General features: G+C 42.5%; 1 protein-coding gene across 1 annotated transcript in view; it reads left to right on the top strand.

Moving 5' to 3' along the window:
• MTAP (methylthioadenosine phosphorylase) overlaps positions 1-17356 on the top strand; it is a 49998-nt gene that overhangs the window by 16785 nt on the left and 15857 nt on the right. The window contains exons 4-5 of the mRNA XM_019715068.2: positions 1212-1379; positions 16315-16417. Coding sequence (XP_019570627.1) covers positions 1212-1379; positions 16315-16417 — 271 coding nt within the window. The remainder of the gene's footprint in view (positions 1-1211; positions 1380-16314; positions 16418-17356) is intronic.

The raw sequence follows: 17356 nt of genomic DNA, 5'->3' as shown, positions 1-17356 counted from the left end.
GTCATCATGCATGAGGGGATCAGTTTTCAGACAGAATTTGCTAATGTCACCATATACAACTGGGAATGCTAATATTTTAAACATTTCATTAATGTACTTGAGTGACCAGGCAGAAAGGAATGGAGAAATTCACCTGTAAACTTGGGTATTTATTTCTATTTTGTGTTTTTCTTTCTCATGTCCTGTGCAACGAGAGTTGGGAGCGAGGAGGGCAGCCAGGGTTAAGAAAGACAGTAGCCAAGAATAGAGTGCAAGCGGGGCCAAGGGACTCCAGCCTCAAGGACTGAGCCCCGAATCGGCCTACGCATAACTTTTATTACTTTGGTGAGAAAGTAAAGGCAGTAAAGCTTGGCAATCTCAAGATCTGTGACTCTCATACATTATAATAGGAGACTGATTCAAGCCAGTCCCCTTGCCTGCAGGCAGCGGAACCGTAAGTCTCAGGATGTATGTACTTCCCCAAGGGACAAAACCTTTAGGCATATAAATAAATGGAGACCACATCATTGAGTCACTTCCCCTGCAGGTTGTGGGAAGGAATGCAGCCACAGAGGCAGAGGCTCTCCTTAGCCGGGGGAAAGTGAGGGGGCGGTGCCCACCTCTATCGACCCCACGAGTTCCCCAGATGGTCCTCACGCGGCTGTGTCTGGCTTGGGTTGCCCTCCCCTCCCGTGGGGAATCTTACCGGTCATTGACTAGCCAGCCATCTTTCTGGGGCCAAACAGGGAGACATAAGGTGTAAGCACAAAGGTGAAGCAAAGTTCCTGAAAGGATCCGTCTCACAGACTCTCCTTTCTTTAGGGGTAGGTACGAGGAGACAGACGGGTAGGCTGCTGTGTGGCAACATTTCTTCATTTGGCACCTCTTGTTTTCCGTGTCATCGTTCATATAAAACCAGATGCCTCAGATTCTGGGGTTTTGGGGACCCACAAAATAGACACAGTACATCTTCCTCGAGAGGGAATTCTAAGGAATTTATTACTTGCTCTTGATAGGAAAATAAATACACAGAATTTAAAGCTTGCCTGTACTTTAAAATCAAATAGTTTGTCCTTACAGTTGGCAGCTGATTGCTCCGCCTCCTCATTCTTCCTCTGCCAATGAAAGCACTTTGGGATGGACTGGAAGTCACTGCTATAACTTAGTTCTCTTTTCTAATGGTATTAAAATGTGCTGCTCACTCGTCTACCATGTTTACTCTTCTTCCATAGGCATGGGAGGCAGCATACCATCATGCCATCAAAAGTCAATTATCAGGCGAACATTTGGGCTCTGAAAGAGGAGGGTTGCACACACGTCATAGTGACCACAGCTTGTGGTTCCTTGAGGGAAGAGATTCAGCCCGGTGATATCGTCATTATTGATCAGTTCATCGACAGGTAAGCAGCCATCTAAGATGCTTTAGGCGCCTGTAAGATCCTTCCCAGCTCAATGGACAGTTTGTGGGGACTGGAGAGATGGGGGAATAGGCCCACAGACTTGTTTTAAGCCTTTTGTTGTGGGAGTTCTTACACATATACAAGACAGAGTAATAATTATGAACTCTCAGGTTCCTGATTCCCAGCTTCAGCATTTAGCAATTCACTGCAGTTTGTATCTTGAAAAGAGAAGTGTTCTTTAAAAAAAACACCAATTACTTAATAATTCCTCAGTATTAGGTCTCTAGGCAATGCTGTCCTTTTCCCTATTGTCTTACAAACCTTTTTTTAATAATTGGTTTGTTGAAATAAGGGTCCAGAGGAGGTCTACTCATTACACACATGAGCTCATTAATCAGTTTTTGTCCAGAAGTTTCCATCCCCTTTTTTTCCCTATTTTTTGTCCTGTAGTCTCCCCACATGCTGTATTTTACTGATTGCTTCCTCAAGTGTCACTTAGTGTGTTCCCTGTCTCCTGTGTTTTGCCATAAGTCACTGGTTAGCTCTGGAGGCCTGATCAGAACCAAGTTCAAATTCTTGGCAAGAATCCTGTGCATTAGATCAAGAGGCACAGAATGTCTGGTTGTCTTCTCATGATGCTAAGATCTATAGTTGGTGTAGGAGCTAGGCATTTTTTGTTATCTAATTAGACAAGTAATATATAATGTTTCTTTATCCAAAAAATTAAACAATAATAGGCTTCCAAGATCCTGGACTCTTTATGCTTTTAGAAGTAGTAGAAGATATCACAAGGGAAAGTTGGGGGCGTGGCGGGGGGAAATCCTGCCTTCCCCACCCCCGCCCCATTCCTGGTGGAAGTAACCACCTCTCAGGGTGCTCTGGATGGAGACAGGTGAGTGCACGCTGCACCTTGAACCAGAGTGCCACAGAATATAAGCCATTTGGTGATTCCTGCCAGAGTCTCCCCATCGAGTCACCCTGACTACCTCTCAGTCATCTTGCCCTTCCCATCTGTTATCTCTGAGCTTACTACACCCAATACCTCTCTTACCTCTTCTGATATGAGAGGAAGGTTTATTCAATACAGTTCTGTGTGTCTTTGGCCTTTTAGGAATTTGTTATAATGTCTCGTCCATCAGAAGCATGTTTTATTCTTTCCATATGAAAAGAAACTATCAGATTGAACCATATGAAGTTGCCTGTTTTGTAAATTGGAAATGGTCAAAGATCAGCAATTTCATGTAGTTCAACCCAATAAATAACAGAGATAGACTAAAATCGTGACCTGCCCTCCCCTGTCATTTTTCCCGTCATTTTTTAGCACCTGACACTATATGTATTATGTGTCTTCCCATCTAGAACGTAAACCATGTGAAGGCAAAGATCCTATCTGTCCTGTTTGCCACTCTATCCCTAACGCCCACAGCACTGCCTGGCCCGGCCTTGCTCAGGCAGTATTTTTTGAGTGACTGAATGAATGTGATCATTCCAAGGGAGAGGGAGGCTGGAAGTCACGTGTAGGGGACATCTTAGTCAAAATCTCTACGGCTGTCAAAGTCCATGTGTTTAGAGGTAATAACTTAAGAAAGTGGTTATAATATAGTCGTTTATAAAGCAGAGTACAAAAATATTCACAATGGTCTGGATTTGTAAAGTATCATAGACAACACTAGAAAGAAAAGGGTGACTTGGGTACTAAGCCTTGGGTTAATTTGTTACTGAAGTGTGTAACTGCATACTGTCACGTTTCCCAAGTCTTTTCTCACACGTAGATAATGTAGATGTTTCACATACTTGCTCTTTCAAGAAAGCAATTAAAGCAGAAAGATGGAGACTAGAAAGAGAACAGGTATTGCCATCAGATCTGGTTTCATTCTGTTTTGGCACTTCTTAGCTGTGTAACGTTAAAATCTTCTGACGTCTGTTTCCTTTCACGTGCCATGTGGATAACCTATCTCCTTAGTCTTACGTTGGAAGTTTAAAGTCTCTAACAAGTGCCTTGTATGGGATCTACCATATTTTACCTGCCAATACCTGGGTGCCATTATTGTGAGTTTGAGCGTGTTGGCTCACGGGGTCCATGGTTAACATAATTTGGCAATGACAGAAGAAAAGATCTGTTAAAAGAATCACTAAAGGAATATCATTTAGAATGAAATCTCACATGTTATATTGATTATATGAGGTATGATCAACAAATACGGTGAATGTTTAAATAAAAAAATTTGGGCCGGCCCAGTGTCTCAGGTGGTTGCAGCGCCGTTCTCCTAACACCGAGGTCGCTGGTTCGATTCCCACATGGACCAGTGAGCTGCGCCCTCTACCGCTAAGATTGTGAACAACAGCTCTCCCTGGAGCTGGGCAGCCAGAGGTTGGCATAAGGTGCAGTGTGCTGCCAGAAGTGGCAGATGGCCAGCGCGAGTGACCAGCAGCCAGTGTGAGTGGCCAGCGGCCCGCTCCCGGCGACAGCTGCTGTGAGCTGCTGTGAGTGGCTGACCGATGATTGGCGACCGACTACCTCGGGGCGGTGGGGGGGGGGGGTGCGCAAAACTCATAACACCAGCATGGGCCAGGAAGCTGTGGCCTACACAACTAGACTGAGAAACAACGGCTTGAACTGGAGTGGGACGGGTGGAGGAAGGCAGAAGAAAGGGGAAAAAAGAAAAAAAATTTATTACAGTAAAAGACACATTGCCATTAATCCCCCTCAAAATACCCCTGCTCACTTTGAATACTTATCCCATCGTTCTTGCCACTTTCTGAAGCAGTTCTGGAAGTCCTCTTTAGTGAGTGTCTTTAGTTGTGCTGTTGTGGCTGCCTTGAGGTCCTGAATCAATTCAAAACATTTTCCTTTCATGGTCATTTTGATTTTGGGGAAGAGCCAGAAGTCGCATGGTGCCAGATCCAGTGAATAAGGTGGATGAGGGCACGCCGTAATGTTTTTATTTAACAGAAATTGCTGTACCAGAAGCGATGTATGACACAATTTCACATTAATGCACTATTCGTGATCCGTGATTTATGGCACACTTTAAAACACACCTTCCTTCAACTGTAGCTCAAACCCGACTGACTGCACCAAACAAGTTGAAACTTGTCACATAGTTACTAAACTTTGACGTGCCACTTTCCAAATTGAAGATCCCGGCCTTTTTGTTGGATGGTCTGCGGTAGCAGCGTTCACCGTATTTTTTTTTATCACACCTCGTATGTTGTAGTAAGAATATTTTGGATATTTTTAGGTAAGATAATTAAAGTTAATTTTACCCATTTTCTATTTTACTTTTTTAGTGTGACCACTAGAAAATTTGACATTACCTGTGTGACTTTTGTTACTATTGGACAGCATCTTGTAAATGATAGTGCCCCTGGTTGAGCCACGTGGTTTCCAGTGCAGCAGGCTTGGGCATGTATGTGATTCACCGTATATTTGAATGTCTCATAGGAGAGGAGAGTCAGAGCTTTTTGCCTTGTGAATAATGCCCTACAGGTGTTGTAGTGATAGGACACCTTTTTAACAAAGTAAATCTTGGTGTCTTGAGGCAGGCGGCTGATACCTCCACTTGGTGCTGTTGTCTGTTGTCTGTCACGGAATGGACGCTGTGCTGTTTGTAGCCTGAGGTTCCCATAGCCATACCCACAGCTTCTACTTTTTTGACAGAATTGCAATCTTTTGCACAGCTGCCCAGTGGGTTACAGCCAGGGCGGCAGGAGCCCTGGGTCAGGAGGTTTCACCTTGGCTCTGATGGGCCTCTGCCAAATCACTGTCCCTGTGTGTGGCCCTTGGTCCTCTCTTCAGAATCAAGGGTTGAACTCCAACATCACTTAGCTCCTTTTCCCTGCACTGCCCATGAATTCTTCTCCAGGGACTGATCTCAAAACACGCATGTTGGCCTATTGCTATAACTTTGCCAGCACATCATCTTAGCAAAAATACCCTCATCCTAAAGTGGTCTTCAGAGGCTGGAGAGATTGTTTTAATCTCCCTAACATAAATGTGTGATAAAGGAAGAATCAGAACAGAAAGTATGACTATTTTTATTTCATAGATGATAGCACCATAAAGCATGCCGCTTTCTCTGCCTCAGTGCCCAGCGTGGGAGGGGGTGGGAAACCAACTCAGCGTATCAGCCGTGTTGTGCATACCTTAGCGGTCATTAAGATTTAAAAGTGACAGGTGGCTATGATTTTTATGGTGGTTTTTAAAAACATTTATACTCAGATTTATACTCTAAAAATGAAGTATACCCTTGAAGGAGTCTGACAGGCTAGAAGCTCTTTTAAGAAAATAAGGTCATTCTCTTCTGAAAATCGTTTTTTTCTCTCTCTCATGCTACATAACAGCCTTTGAAATGTTGAAAGTCTGAGCATGAGAAAAGGGGAATCCTGGGTGTGCCTGACCTGGTGAAAGCAGGACAACAGGTGGGAGGGGAGCGGTTCCAAGTATTTCTGGGTGTGTGCAGTCAGGTCTTATATCTGTTTCTCTGACATGAAAGGAAATGCCTGGGCTAATCTTTAAAGTGAAAATAATCTTTCATTTGTGTTTAGGGCAGCCGTAAAAAGCAAAATGTATCTTGATCTAGAATTTACATGCTAAAAGAATGTGTTGTTTTTCATCATTTTTCCACTTCTTTTTCCACTCTTCATTGCCCTGGGTCCTGGGCTCCATGGACCATATGTACTTCACGAACCCAAAATGAAATATAGCAGTTCATACCAAGAACTTGTAGGAGGCTTGTCCATAGTAGGTTTCCTCAGTGCCTTCTGCCTCTCGTCCTACTGGGTGTGATTAATTCATTTCTCCTACATGACGGAGGTCCCCATTGTCAGAGCCACAATCAATTTAGGATAAAACATGGTGAAGAGTGGGACTTGTTCTATTTCTTGACAGTCATTAAGCAGTCCATTTTAACTGGGGAAAGAATATGCCTGACCTTTCATCTATCCTAAGAGAAAGATGTCCTATTTTTACTTTAAAAGTATCTCATAAGGGAGAAGCTCCAAGATGCATAATTTGGGGATTCTTCTGTGGTACAAACCCTTGTCTGCAAGGTTCACCTGGCTCTCACAGTGTCACGTGTGGGGAACTGAGTTGGAGAAAGGAAAAGACCTCATAAGGGAGTCAAAGTCAATTCCCCTCCCCAGAACCTGGCTTTGCCACGGGAAATATAGCATTCTGAAAGCTCCGCTGCTCTTAGGGTTCCAGTAAGGCTTTTTAGATCATTTCTCTGTTGGGTTTTACACCTGCTTTCATCCTGGTGTCTTCTGACCTTCCATTTCTTAACTATTTGCCTCTGTCCAGGGAGCAGCTGAGAGGGCCAAGGCCTTGCTGGTTGGTTCTGCTGTTAGCACCTCTCCTGGTGGTGACTGTTCTTTCTACGAAGGGCTCTGAAGCAGCATGCCTGCCTGTGACCTGGCAAGGGCCTCATCAAATTCTAAGACATGACTTAAAATTTAAAAGCATGACTATGCATTTACGTGGCTTTTGTTTTGCTTTTGCTTGTCAGGCCTTGCATCTGGAAAGCATGACCGTCTCGCATCAACACTACCCCCCTCACTTTTAAGAGCTTAACTTTAACGATGCATTACAAAGTAGAGCATAGAAGCAAATTCTAATGAGATTTTTGCCATTGGAGCAAGGGAAGACTTTGCCCACTAACTGCTTTTTTCGAAGCATGAGACATCTTGTTGTCTCTTCCTGTTTTCTTTCTGTGATACACCCCCTCCCCCAATTGTTGAACCAGTGATTGTTGGATACTTCTCCAAATTCATTATATGGCCTTTTTTTTTTTTTCACCCCAAACTACTAACTGTCCATGCCAGGTAGGACACACATGGGCAGAGGATTTCAGCAATTTCCACACATGGTTTTTCTCCCCTTCGCCATCGATCATGATTATTATCATTGAAAGGAGTCCAATTCACCGTATTTATTATGCATGTATTAAAAGGAAAGAAATCTGTAAACTGTTTGGAAAGGTGCCCACATTATATTAAGTCTAAAAAAAAAAAAAGATGCAAAGCAGTAGGACCTCTTAAATTGCTTCTGTTACCATCAAAAATCTCTCAAGGTGAAGCTAGCAAACATCAATCAGGATAGGATGAGATTTTTGCTTTTTAATAGTGGCCGTTATCAGGAATGTTTTACACATAAGGTTTTTTTGTGTGTTTTTTTACGAAGAGAAAAATACAACGAAAAAAATTAAGATTGAAAAAAAGAGTGTGAGTCTTAGTGCCAAATGTTTTCTGCAAAATGCTGTCAACATGTTGACCTGTTGTGCCTGAGGCCCCTGGTTAGGTTCTGCTTGAAGAATGCAGTAGAAGAAGCCCCACCTAGGAAGTGAGAACATCCCAAATATCCTGGCTCTTCCCTCCAATTCCTCTGTCACTTGGTGTTGTCATCCACTAAGTGAGGGTGTTGGATTTATCCGAAAGAGTTCAGATGTCTCCCCTCTAGAGAGAATTATTGTCTCTCTGGAATAGGGTGGGGTTGGGGGCTGGGGTGAGCTTTTTGCTGGTGAGGCATGCTTACTCATCAGGAAAGTCCCGCTGTAAACACACTGGAAAGGGATTATGTCAGTTTATTTCTCCCTCCCAAAGACATAGCCCTGCCTTGGGCTTCCCCAACGATGTCATGGTGTGAAGCTCGTCTTACCCACCCTGTAAAGCACCATCCTGGGAGGTTCAGGTGTGTCCTGGTGTCAGTTAGATCATCAGTCTTTCAGCCTCTTGGGCAGGGCATGGATTCTTATCAATAGAACTGGGGGACGGAGGCGGGTTATGGTTAAGAATTACACAGAATTTGTCCCATTCCTGTCAGCAGCTATTTTAAACCCTTGCTGTTCTTACAGCATCCGGCCCATCTCCGGCACTCTTGGTTGAGAAAGTCACCTCTTTACAAGAAAACAGAAGCTATTAAGCATAAACTCATCATCTTCCTTCACACTCCCTTCTTCACCAGTTACTTTCATCCCTGTGTCGTCCTCTGGCATCTTCCTGCCTATAGCTGTCCCGGAAGTGGGGGCAGGGACGGCTACTCCCTGTAGGAGGTTAACTCTTGTGTTCTGCTCTGCAGCCTAGTTTTGTTACCAGCTCGCCTTACGTCCTCACTTAATAAAAATGGTGGTAAGTGCCCAATGTTTGAGTTCCTAGTTAATTGCCCCGTATCAGTTAATCCTGTGTACCATATTGAAGGGTAACTTCCCTAGTTTACAATTGAAGAAACTTCAGCTCAGAAATACTGGTCATTTGCTATTAAGTGGGACCTGTGGGATTTGAATTCGGGTTCATCTCCAAAGTCTGACCTCGGCCACCCATCACACACAGACTTCCAGCTTTGCCCTTGCCATCAAGGTCCACACTGGCTACAGGACAAAGTCCCAAAAATACCTCACACTTTGTATTCAAGATTGAATTATCCCCATTGGTTGCCTTCTAACCGCACACTCCCTCCTCTCCTGAGCTCCCCCTTCTTCATTTGGTAAATAGCTAATTTGGTAGCCCTGGCACTCCCACCCACACAGTAGTCATTGCTGTGGATTTGTGTCAGCGCCCCCACTTATTCATTCTGAGTCCCACCTGTACATGTCTTGATTCTCACCCTCTTTTCTGTCACCGCTGCCCTTGTTTGAGACATGTCTTACTCCTTTTTCATCGCAGCTCCCCTCAAAGCCGGTTTCCATGTTACTCCCTGAAAATACAATAGAAACAAAAAGTCGGACGAGGACTGGAAACCAAGCACTCTGGGCTTTCCCCTGAATTTCACTCTCCGGGTGTAACTGTGCAATGCTGTGCCCCAGCACACACCCAGACTTCTGAATTGACAATGCATTTGGGTAGGGGGTGCCCTGACTCCATATAGAATACCTCAGCTCTTCCGGTTACTAACGTAACTTTTTCCTAGTTCCTTTTCTCATTGATGCTGATGATCTTTGCTATGTACTTAAAAATATCTTGTGAACTTTGTGGTGGTTTCTTGCATTGCTTTTATATGTCGTATCCCTGCTCTTTTCCCTCTACCCAGTGAAATATGAATGTTTATTATCTGGGTCTTCTGAATATGAAGTCTTTATTTCTGGATAATTCTGAAGTGTAAGAAAATATTGAGCTCTTCCCACGTGTCAGATGCTGTTAGGCCCTGGATAATTAACATTCACACAACTCTTGCTGTTGGTAATGGTTAGAACCCTTTTAGGAGGCAGCCTGACTCGCAAAAGTTTAAAATATGCACTTTGCAATCCTAAGAGATAAGTATCAAACGTTCATGTTTCTAGTCAAGTGTATCAGGTTGCTTGTATACTGTTTTCTGAGGGAGCAGCCTAAGGCAGTGGTTGAACAACCATCCTGTGGGATGGTTTGAAGCTGTAAATAGGATTTGTTAAAGCTCCAATGTGGTGACCTGAAGCAGTGTCCATACTTTACAGTGAAAACAGAGCTGCTTAGTCTCAATGTCTTTTATAGCCCTTGCTATGTTCCTGGCGCTGCTAATTGTCATAGCAGCAAGAGGCATCCTGTACATACCTTATTATCACCTTTTATAGGTGAGAAGACTGAGGCCCAAAGAGATTGTTATTCACCACCTGGGTGAGAGCCGGGATTTTTTGTCTTGTACTGTTGCTCTGTGAGCTTTGTTTAGCAAGACTTGATGAAAAATAGAAATTATGAAGGGAAAACTAGGTTACCTGTCTACTGAGCAGTGTTGCCTCATTGGAATATGAACATTCTTGGTTTTTCTCCTTCCCTGTGACATGCAAAGCAGTTAGGGGATTCATTAAATCAGGGAGTGGGAGGATCCAAATTTGGTCTAAATTAATAACCTTTCCATTTCTTCTGATTAATCGAACAGACTCATTCCACTTCTAAATTTGTTGCCATTCATACCAAAACTCCCTGTACTTTCCCACTGTAGTTATAAACTCTTTTTCATTCTCTGGCTAAATGCCTTTTGTACCCTGACTCCCTGACCTGAATCTTCTAGGATTTGACCCTTATATTCTTGATGGCACTGTCCATAAATACGTGTGTGCACACGCACATAAATATACACTTAGAAATTCAGAAGGCTCATTCTTAATCCTGTTAATATTGAAATTATGCAAATTGCCAAGAGGATAAATATCCTTTTGTTCTAACCAATTGGTGACTTGGCCTTAAATTTTGTTGCCAGCTGGACCCGTTTATATACTTCTTAAAAAATAAAAATTGTCTTTGGTGTTCTAACTAAAATGTTATCCAACATGCATACCTGAGTTTTAAAGTATTTACGAGTAATGTGTGTTTGTAATACAATGTAAATAATATAGAAGGGCATATGGTGAAAAGCAAAACCCTCCTATGTTTCTGGTGGGTATGCGCCTTGCTACAGCCCTTTGAAGGGCAATTTGGTGAGATCTATCTGTCAAGCTTGACGATGTGTGTAGCCATTGACTCAAACAGTTCCTTCTCTTGGTTTCTTGAGAAACGCATGCCCAAGGGAGCTCATGCAGAGGTACTGGCTGTAACATTTTTAATTACCCATTTACTGTATAATCACTAAATACTGGCATATCCATGACACATTCCATGCAGCACTTTAAACACATCAAGTAGATTTATATGTGCTGATATAGGAAAGTCTCCAAGCTACATCATTAACTAAGTCAAGCACATTGTGAAACAATCCATATTGTATGCTATTTTTATATTTTTAACACAAAGAAAAACTATGTGTTTGTGTGACTCTATAGGAGTTCTAGAAAAGAGACACCCATCGTGTTCTTCCTAACAGCTACACACTGTTCTATTGCTGGATGTATAATTTATTTAAGCGCCGGAGAAGTGGGCCAGTTAGTGGTTTTCAGCTTCCTGTTAATATTAACCGTACTTCAGTTCACATTTTAGTGTCCTGTTATCTTTGTATGACCATATCTGTTAGTTAAATTGCCAGTAATAGAACTACTGCGCATCCAGGTGGTTATGGCAGACTTGCTGTTGAGAGCCCCTCCTCTTTCTCTGAGAGCTCAGGCTTTAGTGAAAAGAGCAGTTGGGAGGGTTATTTAAATTTTATTTTGGTTTCAAAAACTGAACTTTTCTCTTTCCATACACATTATTATTTGCATATCTTTAAAGTGACAATGGTCGAATCGATTCCCCGAAACCACGCTCTTTATGAGCAGCCGTTGGCCCTGCTTTGCTGGTGAGGTGATGGACTCACACTCCTGCTTGCTGGGACTTGCTGTGGACATTTGCCATGTTCCGCACCTCCTCCCAGGTGTGTGCCTGTTTGCTTCTGCTGTGGGACAAGCGTTTTTCCCTCAACTTATTTGCCACTCAGAATTTCCTCAAATGAAAAATATTAACAAATGGCTGTCTCTGAGCCGATTCAAGAGTCTTGATCCAGAACCAACCCACCAGTCTGTCTTTCTCTGGGCATTCTTTCCCCTCTGTCTGAAAGTGCGTGTTCTCTCCTTTGTCTTGAACTCATCCTCTTGCCAGTACACATCCTCATTTTGTCTCCTTCACTCTTCTGTGGGCAATTTTTTCTTTGTACATTGATTTTTCTTAGCACACATTCCTGTTGAACAACCTCGAGCAATGTTTTGGGTGCCCTTGACTCAGCCCGTACATGTATCGTGCTCTGAGGTTGCCAGGGAGTAAATACAGAGCAGATTTTCCGTGACTGGTAGTTGCTGGTACTGAGCTCTTCCTTCATGTGTTCTCATTCCGCCTTCACGTTGACCGGAGAAGGTGGTTGGTATTAATCCCCCATTTTAAATGTGCAGAAGCTGATATAAACAGGTATTTATAGAGAGATGAGAGTGACTTTCCAGAGGCACAGAGCTGGTGAGTGGGTGGTAAAGCAAGTCAAATCCGTCAGTCTCTTCTTCAGTGGATGTCCCAAGCTGATGGGGAGGTGAAATCAGCAGTCGTCTTGCCGAGCTGGGAGGGCTTACTGATTAAAGCAAGAGTCGGGAGCTTTTTTTATTACTGCAGAAACTATAACTGGGTTAACTATATCTTAAACCACATAAACGTATGTATTAGCTTCCTATTGCTGCTGTAACAAATTATCATAAACTTAGTGGCTTCAACAATACAAACTTACTGTAATTCTGTAGGAGTCTAACATGGGTCTCGCTGGCTAAAATCAAGATGTCAGTGGGGCTGCATTCCTTTCTGGAGGCTGGGGAGGATCTGTTTTCTTGCTCTTTTTTGCCACCTGCATTCCTTGGCTCCTGGCCCTTTTCATCTTCAAAGCCAGCAATCGTGGGCTGAGTCCTCCTTACATCTCATCACTCTGACACTGACCCTTCTGCCTCCCTTGTCCCACATGTGAGCCCATCCATTTAATCCAAGATAATCTTTCCATTTTATTGTGAGCTGCTTAGCAATCTTAATTCCATCAGTAGCCTTAGTTGCCCTTTGCCAGGTAAAGAAACATATTCACAGGTTCGGGGCATTAGGATGTAGCTATGTTTGGGGGGAGAGGGCCATTCTGCCTGCCACTACATGCCACTTTCACAAGTCAGTAGGACAGCCGCCACTCCAAAACCTTCTTGTCCTTGGTCTAGGTTGCTTCCAGGAGGTGTATGAGCCATCCCATTCTTCTCAGCCAAAGCTGGGACAGTTTCCCATCAGGTCTAGCCAGTGACATCATCTGAGGCGAATTTTATTCACGGGCCCGGGAATAGATTTCAATTTCTGTCTCTTGATGGAAGGAAGACCAGATTCCATTAAGGTTCCCTTTATCAGGGAAAGGTGCCCACTCAGGCACTGTTGCAGACCTAGTTTCTTCCTTCAAGAAACTATCTCCATCAACTATATGGTGACAGAAGGAGATTTAACTTTGGGTGGTGAACACACAATGCAATACATAGGTGATATATTATATAGAGTTGTATACTTGAAACCTGTATAATTTTACTAACCATTGTCACCCCCAATAAATTTAATTTAGAAAAAGGAATGACAAAAAGATTATCTACAGGCTTCTTCCATTGACCTGTTCTCCATATGCTTCTATGGCGCCTGCGTCTATCTCGAATGTGATTTGAGTGTGTTCCATGTGTTGGGTCTTCGCAAGGAAATAGTAATAGTAGCTCTTTGCAACAGTTACTATTTATCCCCAAGTGCATGCATTTGCACATCTCTATAAAATAGGGATGTTATTGCCTCAAAGTCTATTGGGATGTAATCATTGGAGGGTTTTGTGGCCCTGCTTTCATATTTAAACAAGGCTATAAATGGAGATGTTGCTAATACTCGCGTTATGAAGAAAGTATTCAGGGAGGTTAACTAATTTGTTCAAGACCACCCAAAACTTCAGTCACAAAATCCAGATACAAAACTACATTTCCTATATTTTCTCCATATCACGGAGACGATTCAGCATGAGGGTGAACTACTATTGTGATAAAAGAGCTGTTTTGGCTGGAAATTGGCAGTGAACAGGCGGTACAGGCTCAGTCAGATAACTGTCCCCACTGTCTGGCAGATGCATTATACCTGGCGTCTTGCTGCGTTATAAAAGCTCTCACTTTTCTAATTAAAAACCTCAGAGAAAGGCTAGAAGCTCTTAAAGTACAGACATTTGCATTTCCTTCGGGTGGTTTCCTTCACTCACTGGAGGTTATAAACACCATTGCTCTTGATCTGAGTTTTCATTTATCGTCGATTGTGCTTCATCATTTTATGCTTTACAGGAGTATTGCTATTTATAGTGATTTAACTTTAGATCGTTAAACATTTCATTGCATTTGTTGACACTTAAGTTAGTTATGCAAACAAAACACCACACATAAGTGGGCAGATTATGTGAAGAGGTATTTCTCATCCTCACCTTCCTTTCCAGGATCTTGACAGTATAGTTTAGAATCCTTTAGAAGCATTGATTTTTTAAACCCCCTCATTTCTTCCCTGAGGCTGTCCGCTTCACTTGGCCCTTACAAAGTTGGGTATTCGGAGACCCCCATCCTCAGCCACAGCTTCCCTTTACTACTGGCTCCCAGTTCTGTCTCTAGGCCAGACCTTGTTTGTGAGCTTCTGTGGGCTATCTGAACTTCGTGATTGACTTAATCCTCGTAACGTCCTTATGAATGGGTGGGTGGATGCTATGTATTATGTTTGGAAAATGGAGACTCAAAAAGCAGTGGCAATTTGCTATAAGCCATATAGCTAGTATTTAGCTTTGTTTAAAGAGAAAAATGTGAAATGTGCCCCTTGAGAGAACTAAAACTGTAGTTAGTAAGTATCACATATCTGTAGCATAACATAAAGCATAAATAATAATTAAGGTAAAAGTTCAGCACAAAAGAGTGATTAGGCACAGAACGGATGGAAATAGAAGAGAGGGAGAAAGATAGATAAGATGGGGGTGTTATCGCATGGATGGCTATTGGGGTATAGCAGCTGAAGTTTTTTGTGCCCTGTTTGCATACTTAATCATGGTGGTAAATAGTAATGTTGCTAATACTTGACTCACTGAAGGCTGAAACCACGCCAGAGCCAGAGCTGCAAGTTCGCGGCTTGTCAGTTTTACAAAACAAGAAAAGCCTCTGGGGCTGGAACAGTCATTTGACCTGTTCTTCAACCCCCGTCTTGAATTGCTTCGGGGTTAAGTTAGCCTTTCCTTTGAAGATGCGCGTGACAATGGATTGAGAGGATCATGGGCAGGGTTTTCATTTCTCCATAGCACTGAGGCCTCATCTCTGAGCTAGGTGGCTTTGGTGCCACTGAATGTCACTGTTCAGTCTGTGACAGGGTGGAAGTAGGTAGGCATGCCAGCCATGGAAACTGTACTGGGAAAACTATTTCTTAATGCTGTTCCCCACCCTCCCGCTCCCGGAAGTAGACATTAAGTGATCTGCCTCCCCCTGTTGGCTTTCCCTTGCCCTGTCTGTCCCCTGTTCTCTCTGAAGGAAAGAGGAGGACTCTCTTTCCTGTGTTACTCATGAGTTCAAGTGTAGAACAATAAAACGGACTCAGAAAGTGGTTTATTCTGAAAACTTAAAACTTCTGATGAGAAATTGCTGGGTGACTTGGCACTGGGTTAATTTTAGCTTTTTGTAGATTCAAAAATGTTTTACCAAAAAGTGGAACTAAGAGACTTCAGGACTAATTATGGCAGGTAGAGGAGCAAGCTCAACAAGGTAGCAGAGAGAGAGATTTCTAAATGTGGAGCAGGACAAAACACTGCCTTCTTGGGTCAAAGGCATGGAAAAATAAGATTGGGGATGGAGGAGAGGAATTACTCTAAATTTAAAAATACGTCAATCAAATGCAAGGTGAAGACCTTATTTAGACCTGAAACTGATAAAGCACCTGTTTTTCCAAACAGGACATTTTTGAGGACATCAAGGAAATTTGCATATGGCCTGTGTATTGGCTGATACTGAGGAATTGTTACTTTTATCAGATGTGATAACGACGTTTCAGTGGAAAATAGTCCACATATTTTGGTCTACCTGAAGTAGGGGTGAAATGGCAGTCTGGGATTTGCAGTCATGGAAGTGCTAACAGATAAAGAAAATTTGACAAAATTTTGGAAATTGTTGAGTCTAGGTGATGGATATAAATGGGGATCACTATGTAGTTTTCTGTATCTATAATGATTGGGAAATTTCGTATTGACTTTTTAAGTGTTTCTCCTGCCCTCCTGAACACAGTTGAGTTGTACCTGCCATCCAGTGTGGTTATCCTATCACAGCCACCTGACCACAGACACACACTTTCCGTTGTAAAATATGTTGCCACCAACTCAGAGCCAGAGAAGCCAAATACCATCCCAAAACTGCTTTTTATAACAGTTGCCTTCAGCTTATAGAGCTATTGATTCTGGAGTGATGACCAGGTTGGAAACCTAGATACGATTGATTTCATGATTTCACCAGTCCCCAGAGAATGGAGAGATGGCTGAAAAAAAACAAAACACACAAAACCTTTTCACTTGATTTTGTAGGACCACCACAAGGCCTCAGACATTCTATGATGGGAGTCGTTCCTGTTCCAGAGGAGTATGCCATATTCCAATGGCAGAGCCATTCTGTCCCAAAACGAGAGAGGTTTGTAATCTTTCTGGAAGGTACATGAAGATAAGTCATAAAGGCTTGGGGTGACATCTAGACTTAGATTAGTGGGCTAATACAAAGCATATCATCCCTCTTCTCGTTTCAAGTTTACTTCTTATGGAAGGTTTTATTAGGCGTTTCCCTTTGCTAATTAATATTGCCTCCACTACTCTCAGTCATTTATAAGCTGAATCACTCATAGTTGCAGCCTACCTTTTTTATAAGTTTTGATTGTTGCTGTCAGGATACCTTTTAAATAATTTATTATAGACTAGCATAGTAGTCAAGAGTTATATAGTCTGGAATCAGATTACATGGGATCAAATCAAATCTCTGCTTTTCAGCTTAATAGTTGTGTGTCATTGGACAACTTAACACCTCTGGGTTTCAGTTTTCTCATTTGTAAAACAAAGGTAATGATTGCATATACTTCGTAGGACTGTGTGAGGGTTACAAGAGTTAATACTTAAAAGTCCTCTGAATAATGCCTGTTAGTATTGAAACATCCAATAACTGGTAACTGCTTTTGTGAATTAAATTGTTATTATTGATGTTCTATTGGAACATCAATTATTATTGAGTTGTCAGATTAGCATCATTAACCTTTGAGCTGAGTTTGGTCATCACTGTCCAGTTTCGTCTCCAAGATTATCATAAAATCTCAGAACTAAGAGCGCAGCCCCACAAAGGTCAATGGTGCTATAGGGTGAGGAATCACAACCTTAGCTCTCAGAGAATAAAAAATGGCTACCACAACTCAAAAAAATCCATCTCTTGGTCCACACATGGTACTTCTCATATAATTCCAGGTGCAACCCAAAGATTGGAGGCATCATTCGAGGTGAACTGCCTAGTGAAATCTACTTTATGAATTAACTTACAGGCTACAAATACCTAAACATGTTAATTGTTAGGTCATCTTTAGGTGATTCA

Source organism: Rhinolophus sinicus, linkage group LG04 (assembly GCF_036562045.2).
Source record: "Rhinolophus sinicus isolate RSC01 linkage group LG04, ASM3656204v1, whole genome shotgun sequence".
Classification (NCBI taxonomy): domain Eukaryota; kingdom Metazoa; phylum Chordata; class Mammalia; order Chiroptera; family Rhinolophidae; genus Rhinolophus; species Rhinolophus sinicus.
This window is presented reverse-complemented; position numbering and strand designations above follow the sequence as displayed.